The 20741-nt window shown below is 41.8% G+C and overlaps 1 protein-coding gene across 1 annotated transcript in view; it reads right to left on the reverse strand.

The window, feature by feature from the left end:
- USH2A (usherin) overlaps window positions 1-20741 on the reverse strand; it is a 798563-nt gene that overhangs the window by 37685 nt on the left and 740137 nt on the right. The window contains exon 64 of the mRNA XM_032136481.2: window positions 17650-17971. Within this exon, the coding sequence (XP_031992372.1) occupies window positions 17650-17971 (322 nt within the window). The remainder of the gene's footprint in view (window positions 1-17649; window positions 17972-20741) is intronic.

Below are 20741 nucleotides of genomic sequence, written 5' to 3' on the forward strand. Positions count from 1 at the left end.
TGAGGAATGGGGTAGGGGATGAATACATTTATAAATATTTCATCAATTTTTGAAAGTCCCAAAGCTGCATACAAATGCAATTTGGAGGTAACTGTTGGAGTAGAATTTAAGAAACCAGTCTTTAGACCTGAATCTTAAGGTTCAAATTTGAGTCCTTCAACTTATCAAGTCTATATCCTTGGGCATGGTATCTAATTTTTCAATGCCTCATGTTTCTCACCTGTAAAACAGTATCAGTAATAACACCTATCTCAAATGGTTGTATAAGATTAAATTAGTTAATATACATGCAGTTCTTTTTTTTTTTTTTTTTTTTTGAGACGGAGTCTCGCTCTGTCGCCCAGGCTGGAGTGCAGTGGCGCAATCTCGGCTCACTGCAAGCTCTGCCTCCCGGGTTCACGCCATTCTCCTGCCTCAGCCTCTCCGAGTAGCTGGGACTACAGGCGCCCGCCACCTCGCCCGGCTAATTTTTTGTATTTTTAGTAGAGACGGGGTTTCACCGTGGTCTCGATCTCCTGACCTCGTGATCTGCCCGCCTCGGCCTCCCAAAGTGCTGGGATTACAAGCGTGAGCCACCGCGCCTGGCCTATATGCAGTTCTTAACACAGCCCTTAGCACACAGCAAACCCTAAATAAATAATAGTGATTACTATCACATTATTTGTGTGAAAAGACAGGAGAGACTGACTTAACAGTTTGGGGATCTAGTGGGGCTAGATAGCAATTCTGCAACTCACTTCTGGATTCTAGTTAGTTGTTATGCATTAATAAGATTGGAAAATCCTCCACAGCATTTGGAATTTAGCCCACACCTCCCTCTGTATCTTTCTTCCATGTACTTCTGTACTCTAGAGCTTTGAGGGTTAGAGTAAATAAAAGCCTGGCTTTTCAAAAATATTGCTCTACATTGAAATTTGCTAATTGGATGGCTTCTCTACTTTGTCTTATTATTAGTTAAAATTTCTCAAAAAGTCCTCAAACATGAACAAAAGAAAAAATTAGAGCAATTCAATGGATTCTTTAGAGAAAAGGATTTTATTACTGGTTTCCATTAGAAATATGCCTATAGGAATCAGAGAACTGTACAGTTTTCTCGATGCTTATAGGCATCTTAGTAATGATCAGATCCATCAACAGATAGATAAATCAATTAACAAGAAGAAGTCTCAACTATGTTCTTACAAATTACCATTTAAGGCATCTGACTTATTTGAATGTGTTAACATTTTTGTTTCCACCTGCAGATTAGATTGCTTTATATATCCTGAGATGTTTATTTATAATTTAATGGTAATATGCTATTAGTTCAAGTACTTAAATAGAATCCTCCTTAAGTCTTCAAATTTACTTAGTGGTTTATCAATAATCATAGAGTGACAAGCCAAAGCTGGCCAGGTGATCCTCTAGCCCAGAAAGGATTCTACTGGTGAAGGCATTGTTACATATTGGTTGAGAAGCAGCATCAATCTGAGTGTGGAGGACGAGCTGGATTTTCCCCAGATCCATTCTCTGCACTTCTCTGGCTTGGTCTGTGCCCCAGAAGGCTGACTTCATCAGACTGCCTCACCTGGAATCTTTTCTCCTCTGGCTCCTTTCCATTAGGATTTGATCAAAGGGAAGAGAGAGTTCAGGTTCTTTGTTTCTCCTGCTCCTCTCTTTGGCACTGCATGTTGACAAGGCTGAATTTCCTCTCAATGACCCACTTTCTTCCATTGTCCCTGCAGGCCTAGAAGGTAACAGCTTCTGGCTCTTCCTACTCCCTGGGTACTTTAACATCTCTTATTGATTCTCTTAATTCTGCCCACACCTCCATAAATAGCCTCTTCATTAAATTTTCTTCAAGTACCCTTTGAATGTGCCACATGTTTCCTGCTGAGATCCCGATTGATACAGTGGAGAACATTTTGAACCATTACATGGGTATCAATAACAGTAGGTGGGCTAAGAGAGGCTTCTAAACATAAGGATGGAGATTTAGAAAGGGATTTCTTTTTGTAAGACTGAAGGAACAGAGAAATGGTGCCTCTTCATGTCTCTGTGGAATGATTTTAGTCAAGTACCTCTTTAATATCAAGGTGCCACCTATCCTGCACAAAACCATCTGGCTGGAGAGTAGAATAAGAGTGGCCTTTAGAGTTCGGTGTGGAAATCGTGCTGTCCCTGAAGATAAAGAAGCTGCTTCTTCCTCTCTGGGTCTGTTTTGCCATCGCTCAGATCTTGCAAACATCAACGTTCCTAGCCATATTTTTATGGATACATTATTCATGGGCATCTTTATTTGTCTTATCAACTACAGTTTAAGTCCCTGAAGGGGAGAGTGCATGGATTTTAGCCTACTGCCTCAATCCTAGTAACTAGGTATACACTTTGAACATTGTAGGTGCTCAATAAGGACAGGTTATTAAATACTCAGTTTACAGGATAAAGGAAAATAAGTAAAACACATCTTATCCTTTCCTAGATGTTTTTACAGGACCTAAGTTTCAGGTGACTTTGGGAGCCTTTGTTTTCATGGCCATCTGAAGAGCCATGAGGGCAGGCTGGAATTACACATTATCTACATTCAGTTGAAGAGCATTCTGTTGTGTTTAACATTTTGTTTCCAGCAAACAGGCTTCCAACCCAGAGACAGGAAGATCAATATCAGCTTAAGTGAAATATAAATCTGAGTTGCATCTGTATGAGGGTGAGAACCAACCCATCTTCACATGGATAACTTGTCCCAAAGGCACCATAAAGATTGCCAACAATAGAAGCTTTAGAATAAAGTCCTAAGGGTTGCCATGAGAGATGGAACAAGAACAAAAAGAATTAGAGCATGCTCCTGAATGTGCTCACACCCACAGGTAGAAATGATCTCCCATGGGAACAAAAGGCTTGATGCGAAAAATGATCAGGCCCCAGCTGTAGTGACAGACTTCAGTTTTCTATATGTGGAAATGTCCCAATGGCCTTCAGTCTAAGCTGTGCACTCAGGCCCTAAAGTTTTAGAATAAATACACTGCCTGAGTCAGACAATATCAATAAATCATTTAAAACTTTGAGCCATGGGAGTTGGGGTGGGTGTGGGGAGCTTAGTTCTTGTGGGAGAAATTAACCAGACAAAAACCTCCATGCTGGTCGGAAATACATTAGTGAGATTAATACCTAATTAAATGCAAGTCCAAAACTAAACAGAAAACATGTTCAATATGTTTTCTCTAAATGTGATATAGAAAAGGGATGGGGTAGTTAGTTAGAATGGCGATCATTAAAAAGTCAGGAAACAACAGGTGCTGGAGAGGATGTGGAGAAATAGGAACACTTTTACACTATTGGTGGGACTGTAAACTAGTTCAACCATTGTGGAAGTCAGTGTGGCAATTCCTCAGGGATCTAGAACTAGAAATATCATTTGACCTAGCCATCCCATTACTGGGTATATACCCAAAGGATTATAAATCATGCTGCTATAAAGACACACGCACACGTATGTTTATTGCGGCACTATTCACAATAGCAAAGACTTGGAACCAACCCAAATGTCCAACAATGATAGACTGGATTAAGAAAATGTGGCACATATACACCATGGAATACTATGCAGCCATAAAAAATGATGAGTTCATGTCCTTTGTAGGGACATGGATGATACTGCAAACCATCATTCTCAGCAAACTATCGCAAGGACAAAAAATCAAACACTGCATGTTCTCACTCATAGGTGGGAATTGAACAATGAGAACACATGGACACATGGAATTGAACAGTGAGAACACATAGACACAGGAAGGGGAACATCACACTCCGGGGACTGTTGTGGGGTGGGGAGAGGGTAGAGGGGAGAGGTGGGGGGAGGGGGGAGGGATAGCATTAGGAGATATACCTAATGCTAGATGACGAGTTAATGGGTGCAGCACACCAACATGGCACACGTATACATATGTAACAAACCTGAACCCTGTGCACATATACCCTAAAACTTAAAGTATAATAATAAAATTTTTTTAAAAAGGGATGGGGTAAGGGTGATAGCAATAGAAAACAGGCAATACAAAGCAAGTAGCTAATTGCAGAAAAGTAGAATCAGACTATCAGAGTTTGGAATTTTAATCATGGGTACGTGGGTAAATTACTCTTTTTCTGAGAAGAGAAATGGCAAGGACGAGGAGAGTTGAACTTCCTAGTGGAAGGAGTATCACACCTTTAGAGGCAACTGTACTCCTGATTATTTTTACAGTTATTTTTACACTCTAACATTTTATTAATGATCTGTTGATATAGACAAAAGAAATGTCTTAACCTGGCTTTTTTACTGTCTTGAATGAAAGTTTCTCCTTCTTTTAACTAGTGAGATCCTGGGGTTATCGGATGGGAGCAGGGACCCACTAAGTAGCAGGCATCCTACTAGACACACAGATTTCTTAGTTCTCATAACACACCCATTTTTTTAAATGAGAAAAGTGAAGTTATCAGAAATTAAGTATCTTTCTTGCACAAACTATGTGATCTTAACTCAGCTTCTTCATTTGGAAAACAGGAAGGGTATGAGCATCCAATGTGAAAGAGTGCAAGGATTGTCAATATCTCACAGGTGTGGAGTACTTGTTCCCGTGGTTGGTGTGTGTAGTGTACTAGCGCAGTTCTTGCTTCTGGCTGGCAGCATTTCCCACATACCTCATGCAGCCTTGCCTGTAGGAGGTGGGCCCTGCGACCACACCTGCTCAATCATAGTCCTCTGTTCTCTTGGTTCACAGGAAGGCAGATAGTGCAATAGGATCAGTCAGAGTCCTGCACTTGGTTGACTTACAGTCCTCTTTCCACTCTAAGGTGGATGGGTAATAATAATAATCATTATTGTTATATGGGTGAAGTGGTTTCTATATGTGAGGCACTGTTCCAAGCACATTCACATATTAACTCACTTAACCTCAGAGCAAGCCTATGAGTCCAGTGCTATATCTATTCACATTTTAAAGATAAGAAAACTGATGCACAGGAAGGGCTTGAATCTGGGAGTGTTAGTGGTGATTTCCTCAGATGCCTGGTGAGAGTGTGCAGAATGAAGCCAAATAGAGAAAGGCTGAGATGGGGCAAGGAGGGAGAGAATGAATGAATCCTACAGCATCCGAGTCCTGCATCCCAGGTTTCCAGGGCCTGGTGTTCATATCTTTTCTTTGGTTTCAAGAGATTCCTTCAATGTCCTTCCCAGATGTGAGAGCAGAAACAATTCCCTTCTGTTTAACTTGGTTTACGTTGGCTTTCTGTTACTTGTAGTGAAATAGTCATGATAACTTTTTGATAGTGTGGGTTTTCTCAGGAACATAAATGAGATTTGTTTGTAGCTAACTAAGTAAGTTTATTATTTATTTACATTCATATGTTATAGAATAGCTATTCTTTTTAAAATATATTAGTGAATAAATATCTTAGGTTTCAATGAGAGACAAAACTAATGATATTTCCATATGTCCGTCTTGGTGATGAATAACCATATATCCACTTATTATCTGAAGCTGATTTCATACATTCACTTGCATCAACACAACTTAAAGCTAAATATCATTAGAAAATTCTGTTGCTTTGGGTCAGAATTTATTTTGTCAGGTTTTACAAACTGTAGATTACAAAAACCAAACAAGAGAAGATAAAGTTTGACTAGAATTTCTAAAAATTATATGCCTGTAGCTTACCACTACTCTGCCCATAGAATACAGAGCTAGAGGGTGCTTCCTTTTATAGATGAGTGCTATGAACTGACTGTTTTTGTCCCCTTCAGATACATATGTTGAAGGCTAATCTTGAATATGATGGTATGGAGGCCTTTGGGAGGTTATTAGGTTGCATAGGGTAGAGCCCTCATGAACGGGACTAGTGTTCTTCTACCTGGTATACGTGGATATAAGGAGAAGACCATTATCTGCAAGCCAGAAGGTGGCCCTCACCAGACACTGAATCTGCAGGTGCCTTGACCTTGTACTTCCCCACCTCTAGAACTGTGGGAAATAAATATTTGTTATTTAACGCCACCCTGTCTATGATATTCCATCATAGCAGGCCTAACTTATATTATGAGGAAAGGCCCAAAGAGGTTAATGTGCTCAAAGATCCAGAAGTAGTGAGAGAAGGAGTAGAAGATGTTGGCCTTTCTCCCTCCCACTTCTAACTCATTGCCAACCATTTGGTAGCCTATGGTGGGGGCTGGTGCAGGGAAGGCCTCCACAGTACCTCTGGCAGTCTTCAGGCAGCTGCCACTGGCAGCAACAGTGAGGATCCCCTTCTGTGTCTCCTCCACAGCCCTTCTTTCCATCCTCTTGTTTGGGGGCAGTGTTGGTCTGTTAGAAAGCAGCAGACTGTCATTCTGCTTGGGCTCCTGCAGCGCTAGCCCTAAGTTCATACCCCATGCCATGAGTCACACAGTTTCCTCTAAGGCTGACCTGCTGCTTCTCAGTCACCCAGTCATGAGGCACCAGAAGCCTTCAGAGACCCTGAGTGTGCGTGGGCACTTACCGCAAAAATCTGTCAAAGTGAGGAAGTTTCAGGAAAACTAATTAAGTCACTGACAGCATGATTCAGTGAAAGGGGGGGTGGTGGCAGGCCCTATCAAATCCGTGGTGAGTCATTGCCTTAAGCAAGAGTATGAATATGAATGCACAATTACTGAGAGCTATTCATTAGCCTCGGCTCACTCCCCAAAGGTAAAAACCAAAATGTCTTAACGGAGTAGACTCACACCCAGGTCCCTCTCAAAGCCTGTGGGAAAAATATTGTCTTAATTTGCTGCTAAACAGTTAAGAACTGCTCCACATAGAATTTGGAGGTTCACACTGCATGTATTAGAATAGTCCAATTTTGAAAGGGTTGAAGATAGAAATGATTATTGTCTTTAAAAAAATCTTCTTGGATTTGTAAATATTCTGTAGCACAAGCAAGACTGTGATCTCTGTTTAAGGAAGAGGTCTGTGCAATGGAAGAATTTTATTTAGTACAGATGCATCTCATTTATGCATGGAACATACATTTACAGGGTTGTTTGAGAATTAGGTTTTGGTAAACTAAGTTGCATTCAAAATTCACAGAGAATGTTTGCTTTCTAATGGGACCCTGCACTGCACTCTGTAAAGCCACCAACCCATTCTTGTGGAAAACAAGAAAAAAATAATCTTCCTAATTTTTTGATTCATATTTTAGATCTCACTGGCTTTATTAAAGCTAATCCTGCAAAGTGTTATTGTCAGGCCTCTGAGCCCAAGCCAAGCCATCGCATCCCCTATGACTTGCACGTATACATCCAGATGGCCTGAAGTAACTGAAGATCCACAAAAGAAGTAAAAATAGCCTTAACTGATGACATTCCACCATTGTGATTTGTTTCTGCCCCACCTGAACTGATCACTGTACTTTGTAATCTCCCCACCCTTAAGAAAGTTCTTTGTAATTCTCCCCACCCTTGAGAATGTACTTTGTGAGATCCACCCCTGACCACAAAACATTGCTCTTAACTTCACCGCCTATCCCAAAACCTGTAAGAACTAATGATAATCCACCACCCTTTGCTGACTCTCTTTTCGGACTCAGCCCACATGCACCCAGGTGAAATAAACAGCCATATTCCTCACACAAAGCCTGTTTGGTGGTCTCTTCACACAGACACGCATGAAATTTGGTGCCGTGACTTGGATCGGGGGAGCTCCCTTGGGAGATCAATCCCCTGTCCTCCTGCTCTTTGCTCCGTGAGAAAGATCCACCTACGACCTCAGGTCCTCAGACTGACCAGCCCAAGAAACATCTCACCAATTTCAAATCCGGTAAGCGGCCTCTTTTTACACTCTTCTCCAACTTCCCTCACTATCCCTCAACCTCTTTCTTCTTTCAATCTTGGCACCACACTTAAATTTCTCCCTTCTCTTAATTTCAATTCCTTTCATTTTCTGGTAGAGACAAAGGAGACACGTTTTATCTGTGGACCCAAAACTCCAGCGCCAGTCACGGACTGGGAAGGCAGCTTTCCCTTGGTGTTTAATCATTGCAGGGATGCCTCTCTGATTATTCACCCACGTTTCAAAGGTGTCAGACCATGCAGGGAAGCCTGCCTTGGTCCTTCACCCTTAGCAGCAAGTCCTGCTTTTCTGGGAGAGGGGCAAGTACCCCAATCCCTTCTCTACGTGTCTCTACCCCTTCTCTGATTTTCTGGGGGAGGGGCAAGTATCCCTCAACCCCTTCTCCTTCACCCTTAGTGGCAAGTCCTGCTTTTCTAGGGGGCAAGAACCCCCAATCCCTTATTTCCACACCCCGACCTCTTATCTCTGTGCCCCAATCCCTTATTTCCGTTCCCCAACCCCTTCTCTGCTTTTCTGGAGGGCAAGAACCCCCCACCCCTTCTCTGTGTCTCTACTCTTTTCTCTGGGGTTGGCTCCTTCACTATGGGCAAGCTTCCACCTTCCATTCCTCCTTCTTCTCCCTTAGCCTGTGTTCTTAATAAAACCTCTTCAACTCTCACCTGACCTAAAATCTAAGCATCTTATTTTCTTCTGCAATGCCACTTGACCCCAATACAAACTCGACAGTAGTTCCAAATAGCCGGAAAATGGCACTTTCGATTTTTCCATCCTACAAGATCTAAATAATCCTTGTTGTAAAATGGGAAAATGGACTGAGGTGCCTGATGTCCAGGCATTCTTTTACACATCAGTCCCTTCCTAGTCTCTCTGCCAATGCAACTTGTCCCAAATCTTCCTTCTTTCCCTCCTGCCTGTCCCCTCAGTCCCAACCCCAAGCGTCGCTGAGTCTTTCTAATCTTCCTTTTCTAAAGACCCATCTGACCTCTCCCCTCCTCGCCAGGGGAGGTCCCAATTCTTCCTCAGCCTCCGCTCCTCCACCCTATAATCCTTTTATCACCTCCCCTCCCCACACCTGGTCCGGCTTACAGTTTGTTCCGTGACTAGCCCTCCCCCACCTGCCCAGCAATTTATTCTTAAAAAGGTGGCTGGAGCTAAAGGCACACTCAAGGTTAATGCTCCTTTTTCTTTATCCCAAATCAGATAGCATTTAGGCTCTTTTTCATCAAATATAAAAATCCAGCCCAGTTCATGGCTTGTTTGGCAGCAACCCTGAGACGCTTTACAGCTGTAGACCCTAAAAGGTCAAAGGGCTGTCTTATTCTCAATATATATTTTATTACCCAATCTGCTCCTGACATTAAATAAAACTCCAAAAATTAGAATCTGGCCCTCAAACCCCACAACAGGACTTAGTTAACCTCACCTTCACGGTGTACAATAATGGAAAAAAGTTGCAATTCCTTGCCTCCACTGTGAGACAAACCCCAGCCACATCTCCAGCACACAAGAACTTCCAAACGCCTGAACCGCAGCAGCCAGGCATTCCTCCAGAACCTCCTCCCCCAGGAGCTTGCTACACATGCCGGAAATCTGGCCACTGGGCCAAGGAATGCCCGCAGCCCAGGATTACTCCTAAGCCGTGTCCCATCTGTGCGGGACCCCACTGGAAATTGGACTGTTCGACTCACCTGGCAGCCACTCCCAGAGCCCCTGGAACTCTGGCCCAAGGCTCTCTGACTCCTTCCCAGATCTTCTCGGCTTAGCGGCTGAAGACTGACACTGCCTGATCACCTCGGAAGCCCCCTAAACCATCATGGACACCGAGCTTCGGGTAACTCTCACAGTAGAAGGTAAGCCCATCCCCTTCTTAATCAATATGGAGGCTACCCACTCCACATTACCTTCTTTTCAAGGGCCTGTTTCCCTTGCCTCTGTAACTGTTATGGGTATTGATGGCCAGGCTTCTAAACCTCTTAAAACTCCCCAACTCTGGTGCCAACTTAGACAGTACTCTTTTAAGCACTCCTTTTTAGTTATCCCCACCTGCCCAGTTCCCTTATTAGGCTGAGACACTTTAACTAAATTATCTGCTTCCCTGACTATTCCTGGACTACAGCCACATCTCATTGCCGCCCTTCTCCCCAACCCAAAGCCTCCTTCGCATCTTCCTCTCGTATCCCCCGACCTTAACCCACAAGTAAGGGACATCTCTACTCCTTCCCTGGCAATGGATCACATGCCCATTACCATCCCATTAAAACCTAATCACCCTTACCCCGCTCAAGGCCAATATCCCATCCCACAGCACGCTTTAAAAGGATTAAAGCCTGTTATCACTAGCCTGCTATAGCATGGCCTTTAAAGCCTATAAACTCTCCTTACCATTCCCCCATTTTACCTGTCCTAAAACCAGACAAGGCTTACAAGTTAGTTCAGAATCTGTGCCTTATCAACCAAATTGTTTTGCCTATCCACCCTGTGGTGCCAAACCCATATACTCTCCTATCCTCAATACCTCCCTCTACAACCCATTATTCTGTTCTGGATCTCAAACATGCTTTCTTTGCTGTTCCTTTGCACCCTTCCTCCCAGCCTCTCTTTGCTTTCACTTAGACTGACTCTGACACCCAAGCTCAGCAAATTACCTGGGCTGTACTGCCGCGAGGCTTCACAGACAGCCCCCATTACTTCAGTCAAGCCCAAATTTCATCCTCATCTGTTACCTATCTCGGCATAATTCTCGTAAAAACACACGTGCTCTCCCTGCTGATCGTGTCTGATTAATCCCTCAAACCTCGATCCCTCACAAAACAACAACTCCTTTCCTTCCTAGGCATGGTTAGTGCAGTCAGGATTCTTACACAAGAGCCAGGACTGCACCCTGTAGCTTTTCTGTCCAAACAACTTGACCTTACTGTTTTAGCCTAGCCCTCATGTCTGTGTGCAGCGGCTGCCACTGCTTTAATACTTTTAGAGGCCCTCAAAATCACAAACTATGCTCAACTCACTCTCTACATTTCTCATAACTTCCAAAATCTATTTTCTTCCTCATACCTGACGCATATACTTTCTGCTCCCTGGCTCCTTCAGCTGTACTCACTCTTTGTTAAGTCCCACAATTACCATTGTTCCTGGCCGGACTTCAATCTGGCCTCCTACATTATTCCTGATACCACACCTGACCCCCATGACTGTATCTCTCTGATCCACCTGACATTCACCCCCATTTCCCCATATTTCCTTCTTTCCTGTTCCTCACCCTGATCATGCTTGATTTCTTGATGGCAGTTCCACCAGGCCTAATCGCCACACACCAGCAAAGGCAGACTATGCTATAGTACAAGCCACTAGCCCGCCTCCTAGAACCTCTCTTTTTCTTTCCATCGTGGAAATCTATCCTCAAGGAAATAACTTCTCAGTGTTCCATCTGCTATTCTACTACTTCTCAGGGATTATTCAGGTCCCCTCCCTTCCCTACACATCAAGCTTGAAGATTTGCCCCCACCCAGGACTGGCAAATTAGCTTTACTCAACATGCCCTGAGTCAGATAACTAAATTACCTCTTAGTCTAAGTAGACACTTTCACTAGATAAGTAGAGGCCTTTCCTACAGGGTCTGAGAAGGTCACTGCAGTCATTTCTTCCCTTCTGTCAGACGTAATTCCTCAGTTTAGCCTTCTCACCTCTATATAGTCTGATAACAGACCAGCCTTTATTAGTCAAATCAGCCAAACAGTTTTTCAGGCTCTTAGTATTCAGTGAAACCTTTATATCCCTTATGGTACTCCATCTTCAAGAAAAGTAGAACGGACTAAAGGTCTTTTAAAAAGAACTTTACCAAGCTCAGCCAAGCTCAGACCTCACCAAGCTCAGCCACCAACTTAAAAAGGACTGGACAATACTTTTACCATTTTCATTTCTCAGAATTCAGTCCTGTCCTCAGAATGCTACAAGGTACAGCCCAGTTGAGCTCTTTTTTGTTAGGCCCCAGTCTCATTCTAGACATCGGACCAACTTAGGCTTTGCCCCAAAAAAACTTGTCATCCCTACTATTTTCTGTCTAGTCATACTCCTATTCACCATTCTCAACTACTCATACATGCCCTGCTCTTGTTTACACTGCCTGTTTACACTGTTTCTCCAAGCCATCACAACTGGTATCTCCTCGTGCTATCCCCAAACTGCCACTCTTAACTCTTGAAGTAAATGAATAATCTTTGCTGGCAGGACTATGCTGAATCTCCTTAGGCACTCTCTAATCAGATGTCCTAGGTCCTCTCAATTCTTAGACCTTTTATACCTGTTTTTCTCCTCTTATTCCATTTAGTTTTTCAATTCATACAAAACCGTATCCAGGCCGTCACCAATAATTCTACATGACAAATGTTTCTTCTAATAACCCCACAATATCACCCCTTACCACAAAATCTTCCTTCAGCTTAATCTCCCACTCTATGTTCCCACGCCGCCCCTAATCCCGCTTGAAGCAGCCCTGAGAAACATTGCCCATTCTCTCTCTCCATACCACCCCCCAAAAAATTTTCACCACCCCAACACTTCAACACTATTTTGTTTTATTTTTCTTATAAATATAAGAAGGCAGGAATGTCAGGTCTCTGAGCCCAAGCCAAGACATCACATCCCCTGTGACTTGCACGTACACATCCAGATAGCCTGAAGTAACTGAAGGTCTACAAAAGAAGTAAAAATAGCCTTAACTGATGACATTCCACCATTGTGATTTGTTTCTGCCCCACCTGAACTGATCACTGTACTTTGTAATCTTCCCCACCCTTAAGAAAGTTTTTTGTAATTCTCCCCATCCTTGAGAATGTACTTTGTGAGATCCACCCCTGACCACAAAACATTGTTCTTAACTTCACCGCCTATCCCAAAACCTATAAGAACTAATGACAATCCACCACCCTTTGCTGACTCTCTTTTCGGACTCAGCCCACCTGCACCCAGGTGAAATAAACAGCCATGTTGCTCACACAAAGCCCGTTTGGTGGTCTCTTCACACAGACGTGCATGAAAGTTATCCTTCAGAATCCCAGAATTCTGGAAGCTATGCTGAAATGACTCAAACTAGAAAAATCTCCTGTTTTAAATGATGGTGAACTTTACTCTTACCACCAAAGACCGGACCTCCCAAGTAAGAAACAAAAGAAAATAAAACAACAATAACAAAATCCAAATAAAATCCATGAGGAAGATTAAAATAAATTATTTGAGAAGCTGAGAGATGGACTTCATAGATAATATATTCTGTTCTCCTTTCTAGTTTCACATCAAAACAATAGAACCCTTCTTTAGGAAAGCCAGGATAGACCAATGTCAGTAGGCTATCATCAATGATCGTCATGTAAATTAGGCATTTGTGGGGAGCCGGCTTCACTTATTTGGGCTATCTGTTTATGACAGTTTAAGCTGGTGATTCTCAACCCTGGCTGCACATGAGAATCACCTGGGAACCTTTTGAATCGCATGGATTCCCGAACCCATCCCAGAATCAGAACTACAAGGGAATGGGGACTGGGTATCGTCACCCAGAATGTTGTGAAATTTCCCCAGGTGATTCTAATGCGCAAAGCTGAGAACCACTGATTCAGAAAATCACTCCTTGAAAATAAGGCTTAAGTAGCATAGCAGCAATGTCTCACCCTCTGAGGCAGTATTTTCAAAAAAAGTGGGTTGTGGACCATCCAGGCTGCTTGTTAAAAATACAGGTTGCTAGGCCAGGCGCGGTGGCTCATGCCTGTAATCCCAGCACTTTGGGAGGCTGAGGTGGGTGGATCATGAGGTCAGGAGATCGAGACCATCTTGGCCAACATGGTGAAACTCTGTCTCTACTAAAAAATACAAAAAACTAGCTGGGCGTGGTGGTGCATGCCTGTAATCCCAGCTACTTGGGAGGGTGAAGCAGGAGAATTGCGTGAACCAGGGAGTCAGAGGTTGCAGTGAGCTGAGATCACACCATTGCACTCCAGAGTGGCCACAGAGCGAGACGCTGTCTCAAAAAAAAAAAAAAAAAATACTGGTTGCTGGGGTCCCTTCCCATTCCACCCAGGAGTCTGCCCTTTGAACAAGCTCTTAGGTCCTCCACTTGTACTATAAACAGTAGGGATGCTACCTTTAGGGCATTCCATATTGAAGTATTAGTGAACACTTAGAAGGTGCTTGTGATATCACATGATTTTGCTCACCTTCAAAGGAGCTAGTTACCAAGCTGTTTATATGAATTGTGGTGAGGTGGGTGACATTTGCTGCTCATTTAATTTTCCTCTTTGGTTTTCTGCAGTGAGTAGCTCCTCCCTCTCTATAAGTATCCATTTCTCCAGATATTTCCTGACCCTCCTGCCCATTAGAACTCATCCATCACTTTTGAAGGCCGAAGTGGGTGGATCACGAAGTTAGGAGTTCGAGACTAGCCTGGCCAAGATGGTGAAATCCCATCTCTACTAAAAATACAAAAAAGAATTAGCCAGGCATGGTGGAGGGCACCTGTAATCCCAGCTACCAGGAGGCTGAGGGCTGAGGCAGAGAATTGCTTAAACCCGGGAGGTGGAGGTTGCAGTGAGCCTAGATTGTGCCATTGCACTCCAGCCTGGGCGACAGAGCGAGACTGTGTCTCAAAAAAAGCAGAAGGAAAAAAAAAAAAGAAGAAGGAAAAACGAAAGAACTTATCCATGTGATACCCTCTTCTGTCACTGGCCAACTGATGGAATGAGTTGATTTAGACTAGTGAAAACTGTTTTGTTCTTTTCACATAACTAAATTTTAACAACTGCCTTCAATGATTTAACTCAAAACCAGAAATGAGTACAATGATGTAATGTAGTGTAGGAAGGTGGTGGGGAGTCCCATCTGACACTTGCAGGGCACACCATGTGGGTGGCAACCTCCCCAACTATACATCCTCACGATCTTCTGATTAATCCTTCCACACTGCTAGGAAGTTTCTCAGGTCTTTGCTTTTATTCCCTACAATCTACAATTACCTCAAAAACACACTCCTCTGCAGAAGGGTCAAATCACTGTCAGTTGTTGGGTGAGCAGATGTATATAGGACAATGAAGGTGTTTTCAAAGGCAACTTGCAGATGAAGTAACCCTCAAGTGGATTTGAGAGCAATGCAAATTCATCACAAATACAAAATGCTCTTTTGTTAAAGAAAAATAAATTGTTTTAGTATATAACTTCCTAAATGACTTCTGTAGGATCACTCAGGGTCCACATAGACTCAATGTTTACACAGGCTAAATGAAACTAATATTTTCTGATGATTTATTTCAGCATTTAATCTATGCTTTTCAAAATATTATTTTCCATAAGAACTGGGCCTTTGGGCTAAGCTAAATTTTGATTTTCTTTGTTTTCTATCCTTATGTTGTAACTACATGGGATTAGCTAATAAATAAAAGTTGGAGATCAAAACCCAAATTAAATACTTTCATTTGAGTGAGATGAGTATGGAGGAGGAGTGTAACACAGAGCCGATAGTAACAGTTACAAAAGAAACCACACAGCCTAAGGTTCTTAACTTGCCTCTCCCCTGAAATGTGGGTCCCTTGGTTCTTGGTCATCCTTAGTGCCTGATGAAAAATCTGACTAGAGACAAGACACATGCTTGGAGCTTTCCATTCCATAGAAAACTGGGATGGGGCCTGGCACGGTGGCTCACGCCTGGCAGGCTGATCACTTGAGGTCAGGGGTTCAACATCAGCCTGGCCAATATGGCAAAACCCCGTCTCTATTAAAAATACAAAAAAAAATTAGCCTGGTGTGGTGGTGCACGCCTGTAATCTCAGCTACACTGGTGGCTGAGGCAGGAGAATCCTTTGAACCTGGCAGGCAGAGGTTGCAGTGAGTTGAGATCTCACCACTGCACTCCAGCCTGGGTGACAGAGCGAGACTCTGTCTCGAACAAACAAACAAACAAACAAAAACTGGAATGAGACTTCTACAGGTCATGTGACCAGAATTTAACCCAACGACACAGCACAATACCAGAGAAAGTTTGTGTTTCTTATATATGGGTCATTGAGTTCAATTAGCGGCTGAAGATTTTATGCTGATTTCATCCAGCTCTCTCACGAAGGTACCATTTTTATTTGTAAGGGAGACTAGATAATTGATAGCTTTGATAATGTGACACTTCTCAATAAAGGTAATGAGAAAAGAACAAAAGGGCAGGCACATAGGTTCTGGCTGTTTCTAACAGTGTTAACGTTTCTGATGGTGGGGCATCAGTAAGTATTACAGTTCTTATCCTAAACCCTTGGGGGCCTGATGTGTTTTAAAATAATTTTGTTTTTAGATTTTGAAATAGGATAAAATGTATATACTGTATATTTTGTAATATCCATACCATGATCTGATTAGCTATCTTATAATAAAGCAATATTTTTGTAGCAAAACATATAAATATTCATATTAAATGGGATAAATAAATACCGTAAATAGTCTCAAGTCTGTTTAGATTGGAATTTGTTGCCAAATGACTTGGGGCAAAGCAAGAAAATACTTTTAAGAGATTTTTAGACTTGGAATTGCAAACAAGGGATTATGGATTTATATCTATGTATTTTTCCAAACCATTCGAGAATTTATTTATATTTTCAAATCTTATTAATTTGGTAATTTGTCCCATACATTATTGTCCTAAAATATTCTTTTCATGCTTAAAATGTTCCCTATATTCACTGTACTCATTGATTTGGTCACTATTTTTTTGGTGACTTATTATTTTTATTATTTCATGTTATAATAAGCTTTTTAAGGCTCAGTTTCCTCTTTTAGAAAATTTCTGTTGGCATTGTTCCCGGCACTTAAGTACTCACATCAGTCAGTAAGCTTTCTTTGACTGCAAGCAAGAGGCACTGATTCTGGCTTAAGCAAATGAGAATTTACTGTGGGTATATGGAATTGAAAGAACGGTTGAAGAACCATGCTTGGAAATAGCAAGGAAAAGAAAAACTTTTAGATTGAGGTTAGGGATATTTTATCAGGACTTCTCACCTCCACCTTTTAAAATTCTGAGTCACTCTGCTGGAGATAAAGCCCCAGGCAAATCTGAGGGGCTGAGCGGCTCGTGTGCCCCCCACTTGGCTAGGAGACAGCTTGACACATTGATTGACACTCCCACCAGGCCTGAGCAAAGGGTGGGGGAAGCACATTCTTCTACAGGAAATGAGGTTGTTATCACAAGAAGAATGCAAATGGACTCTGATGGCAAAATAAAACCAACCTAACAGAAGTCCTCCATAGAATTCACCATACTTTCTGAATATTCTTCTTAATTCTTGGCTTTTTAAGAATGCACAATCTTATTTTTTTAGGCCATCCTCAGAGAAAACTTAACTCATCTCCATGGGCAGGTTAGTTGCATTCCTCTAGACTTTTTTTTAACATTCTGTATCTTTCTTGAGCACCGAGGCTAGAGATGTTTGCTATTTGATTTTATTTTGGTACAAGTAATGAGTTATTTTCAAAGTGATCTTTTAATAAGGAGTATCTCCTACCAAGGCAACACTGACAGAGGGAATCTTAATGGCAGCAACCACTTTACTAATAAGAAATGCAAATTCACCTGGAATCTACTTAAGACAAGCAACGTATATAACATGGCTCAAAAACCGAGAAAATGAAAAAGGCAATGAACATGGTTTTTCCTCATTTACCACTTAAACATTTTTAAGGAGTATTATTATTCTCCTTAAGTCCCACATTTCTTTAAGTGCCTTTTCAAATTGCGCACCATTTTTACAGGCAGGTGCTGATGGGTGCAAACAATCAGCTCGAATTGTTTATAATACACATTTCTTACCTGATACTCATACTCTGTGAAAGGCAATAGTTCGGAATCTATAAAAGAGGTTGAGCTTCCATTATAGATTAGGACTGGATTGGATTTTCCAGGCTGAGTTGCTATTTGTCTTCTGTATAATTCGTAATACAAAACTTTCCCATTTGGCTGCAGCGGTCCTGTCCACAAAAGGGAAACAGTTGGCTGGAATCCTCCTGGAGCCATTTGTACCTCCAGATGTGGAGGGGGTTGCATCAGAGGTGCAATCTCAGGGGTCTGTATGAATGTCCAGTCACTTGATGCACATCCCAGGGTGGTGCACGCTTGAATTCGTATTTCATACCTTCAGGACATAAGGCAGAAATTAGTGATTTTCAGCAAAATAGATTTTCATGGGAAGAATCTTTAAAACACCAGGCCTTAAAAAAAAAAGACAAGCTTACATGTATTCTTATTCACAACTAACTCTTAAGAATAACAAGGTTGAGAATGGCTTAAACCTGGCAGGCAGAGCTTGCAGTGAGCCGAGATTGCGCCACTGCACTCTAGCCTGGGTGACAGAGAAAGACTCCGTCTCAAAAAAAAATTATATTTCCAAGTCTTTGCTATTGTGAATAGTGCCGCAATAAACATATGTGTGCATGTGTCTTTATAGCAGCATGATTTACACAACCCAAATGTCCAACAACAATAGACTGGATTAAGAAAATGTGGCACATATACACCATGGAATACTATGCAGCCATAAAAAATGATAAGTTCGTGTCCTTTGTAGGGACATGGATGAAACTGGAAAACATCATTCTCAGTAAACTATCGCAAGGACAAAAAACCAAACACCGCATGTTCTCACTCATAGGTGGGAATTGAACAATGAGAACTCATGGACACAGGAAGGGGAACATCACATTCCGGGTACTGTTGTGGGGTGGGGGGTGGGGGGGGCGGGGACAGCATTAGGAGATATACCTAATGCTAAATGACGAGCTAATGGGTGCAGGAAATCAACATGGCACATGGATACATATGTAACAAACCTGCACATTGTGCACATGTACCCTAAAACCTAAAGTATAATTAAAAAAAGAAAAAAAAATTATATTTCCATGGAAATTTTTGAACAATCAAAGTCCCCCTGGCTTTCTAAACTAAAGTTCCTTATCTGTTCGAAAGGGGTGAGTATAATTCTTCCCCTAAACAGGGATGTATGGAATAAATAACTCTCAAGATTCTTTCCGGCATGAAAATTCTGGTACTCTTCAGAATTACTTAACACAGCAATGAAGAATGCAGACCTTAGAAAGTACGAAGCAGTTCTCAGCAGTCCTGGACTCCTCCTACCTTTGCAGCTAGAGCTAAATGATCCCCCAGGAATGTTTCCAGGTCATGAAGGAACATCATGGAATTAAGGTCTCAGTGGTAATAAATCCCCTCACCTGATACCTAACATCTTAAAACAGGCTCCCTTACATGACACAAAGACCTTGTGGGGCCAAAGTTAACCCAACTACACACCAGATTATCAATCATGAAGACACCTTATCACCACCCAGTTAAATTCAACTAATCAATTATGTTTTGCCTCATAGCTGATCTCTGCTACTTGAAAAGGTCTATTTACATAGCAGGGACTTCTCCTTTCCAACAAAATGAATTTTTGTGAGTATTTGGTGCCTATGGCTGTAAATGAGCACTTTTTTCTCTATTCACAACCACCACTGATTTCATGACACCTTCAATTTTCCCTCAGACACCCAGCTATCTTCTTTCTACCTTTATTCCTTTTAGTTCTAGCCTTTTCCTCTATTTTCTACCTCCCCTCTTTGCTCTTTGAATCACTGCTTTCTGTTCTTTTACTTGCTCTTTCTCTTTCACCTTTTTGCATTCTTAATTACACCTTTTTCCCTTTGTGACTTATTTTATCCCCACTTTCTTCTCCTCCTCCCCTGGTTCTCCTCTCATGCGCATCTCCACCATGACCAGGCTACCAGATTATTGGTGATCAAATCCATAGCTGTGTATGGTAGATCTGACTTCTAAGCAATTCTGTGAAGTCAATTTTGATTTCCCACATAAAGATTATTCATTTTCTGGGTTATCTGTGGTAGTTTTTAAATTTTGGGCTGGATTCCTTCTGCTACTTAGGACATTCCCAGGCTATTTCTTCTTACTGACCAGCTGGGGGTGCTGAAAGGAGGACACACACATTTGCAATATTCAGTGAACATTAATCCACTAAAAACAAAAACAAAAAACCACGCATGAACTCCAACTTCATATAGAAGTGATACTCTGTTTTATGTCAATGTCGCTTACAGATTCAGTTAGAGTGGATAATGAAGAGATTTCTCTCACATTCTTAAATATCCTTGCAATTTATCAGATAAATTAAACTTTTTTTTCCAGCCTGGAAAAAGCATTCCTTTCATGCCCAGACAAACTGTTTCACCTCTAGAAGACTTTTTGAATAAGAGTTTCAAAAGGGAGCAAATTGATATGATTTTTGAAAGTTGGAGGTACAGTCAGGTAAAGAGGAAGCCAGTCTAGAATATACAGCTCTGCAGCTACAGTGGGTCTTTTTTATGCCCTGAATCAGTGTAAGGTAATATAAAAGCCAACTCACATAGCATGTGGATTAGCTGCGGAGGATAACTGAGGAAGTTTTAATTACAGTTTAATATTTAATAGACCCTAAATAATTGTCATGAGTAGATGCATAAGACCATGAATGTTTCATTTAAACAGCACTATATATCAGAGGTAATTATAGGAGGATCTAATCTACACATCGCTAGATTACAATAATAGCTGAATTTTACCTGTGGTAGTTGGAAATCAACACTCTTTCAGCCTTTAATTTTTTTAAGTGATTCTGTTCATTTTACTAAATTTTAAGCACAAAATGTCTTTTATTACCCTTCTCTCTGGGGATGTAAGTTACTTAAAATGTGATGGGGAAAACTGCCAAATAATTATTTAAGCAATGGGCAAGATTCTTTTGTGTGGAGAACAACGCACTTCCATGCATGTCACAGAGCCCAGATGGGACCGCTAGGAAAACATGAGCTAGCAAAGTGGCACTGTCCTGAGAAACCATAAGAAAGTAGAGTCAG

This window comes from Hylobates moloch, unplaced genomic scaffold, assembly GCF_009828535.3.
Source record: "Hylobates moloch isolate HMO894 unplaced genomic scaffold, HMol_V3 SCAFFOLD_18, whole genome shotgun sequence".
Classification (NCBI taxonomy): domain Eukaryota; kingdom Metazoa; phylum Chordata; class Mammalia; order Primates; family Hylobatidae; genus Hylobates; species Hylobates moloch.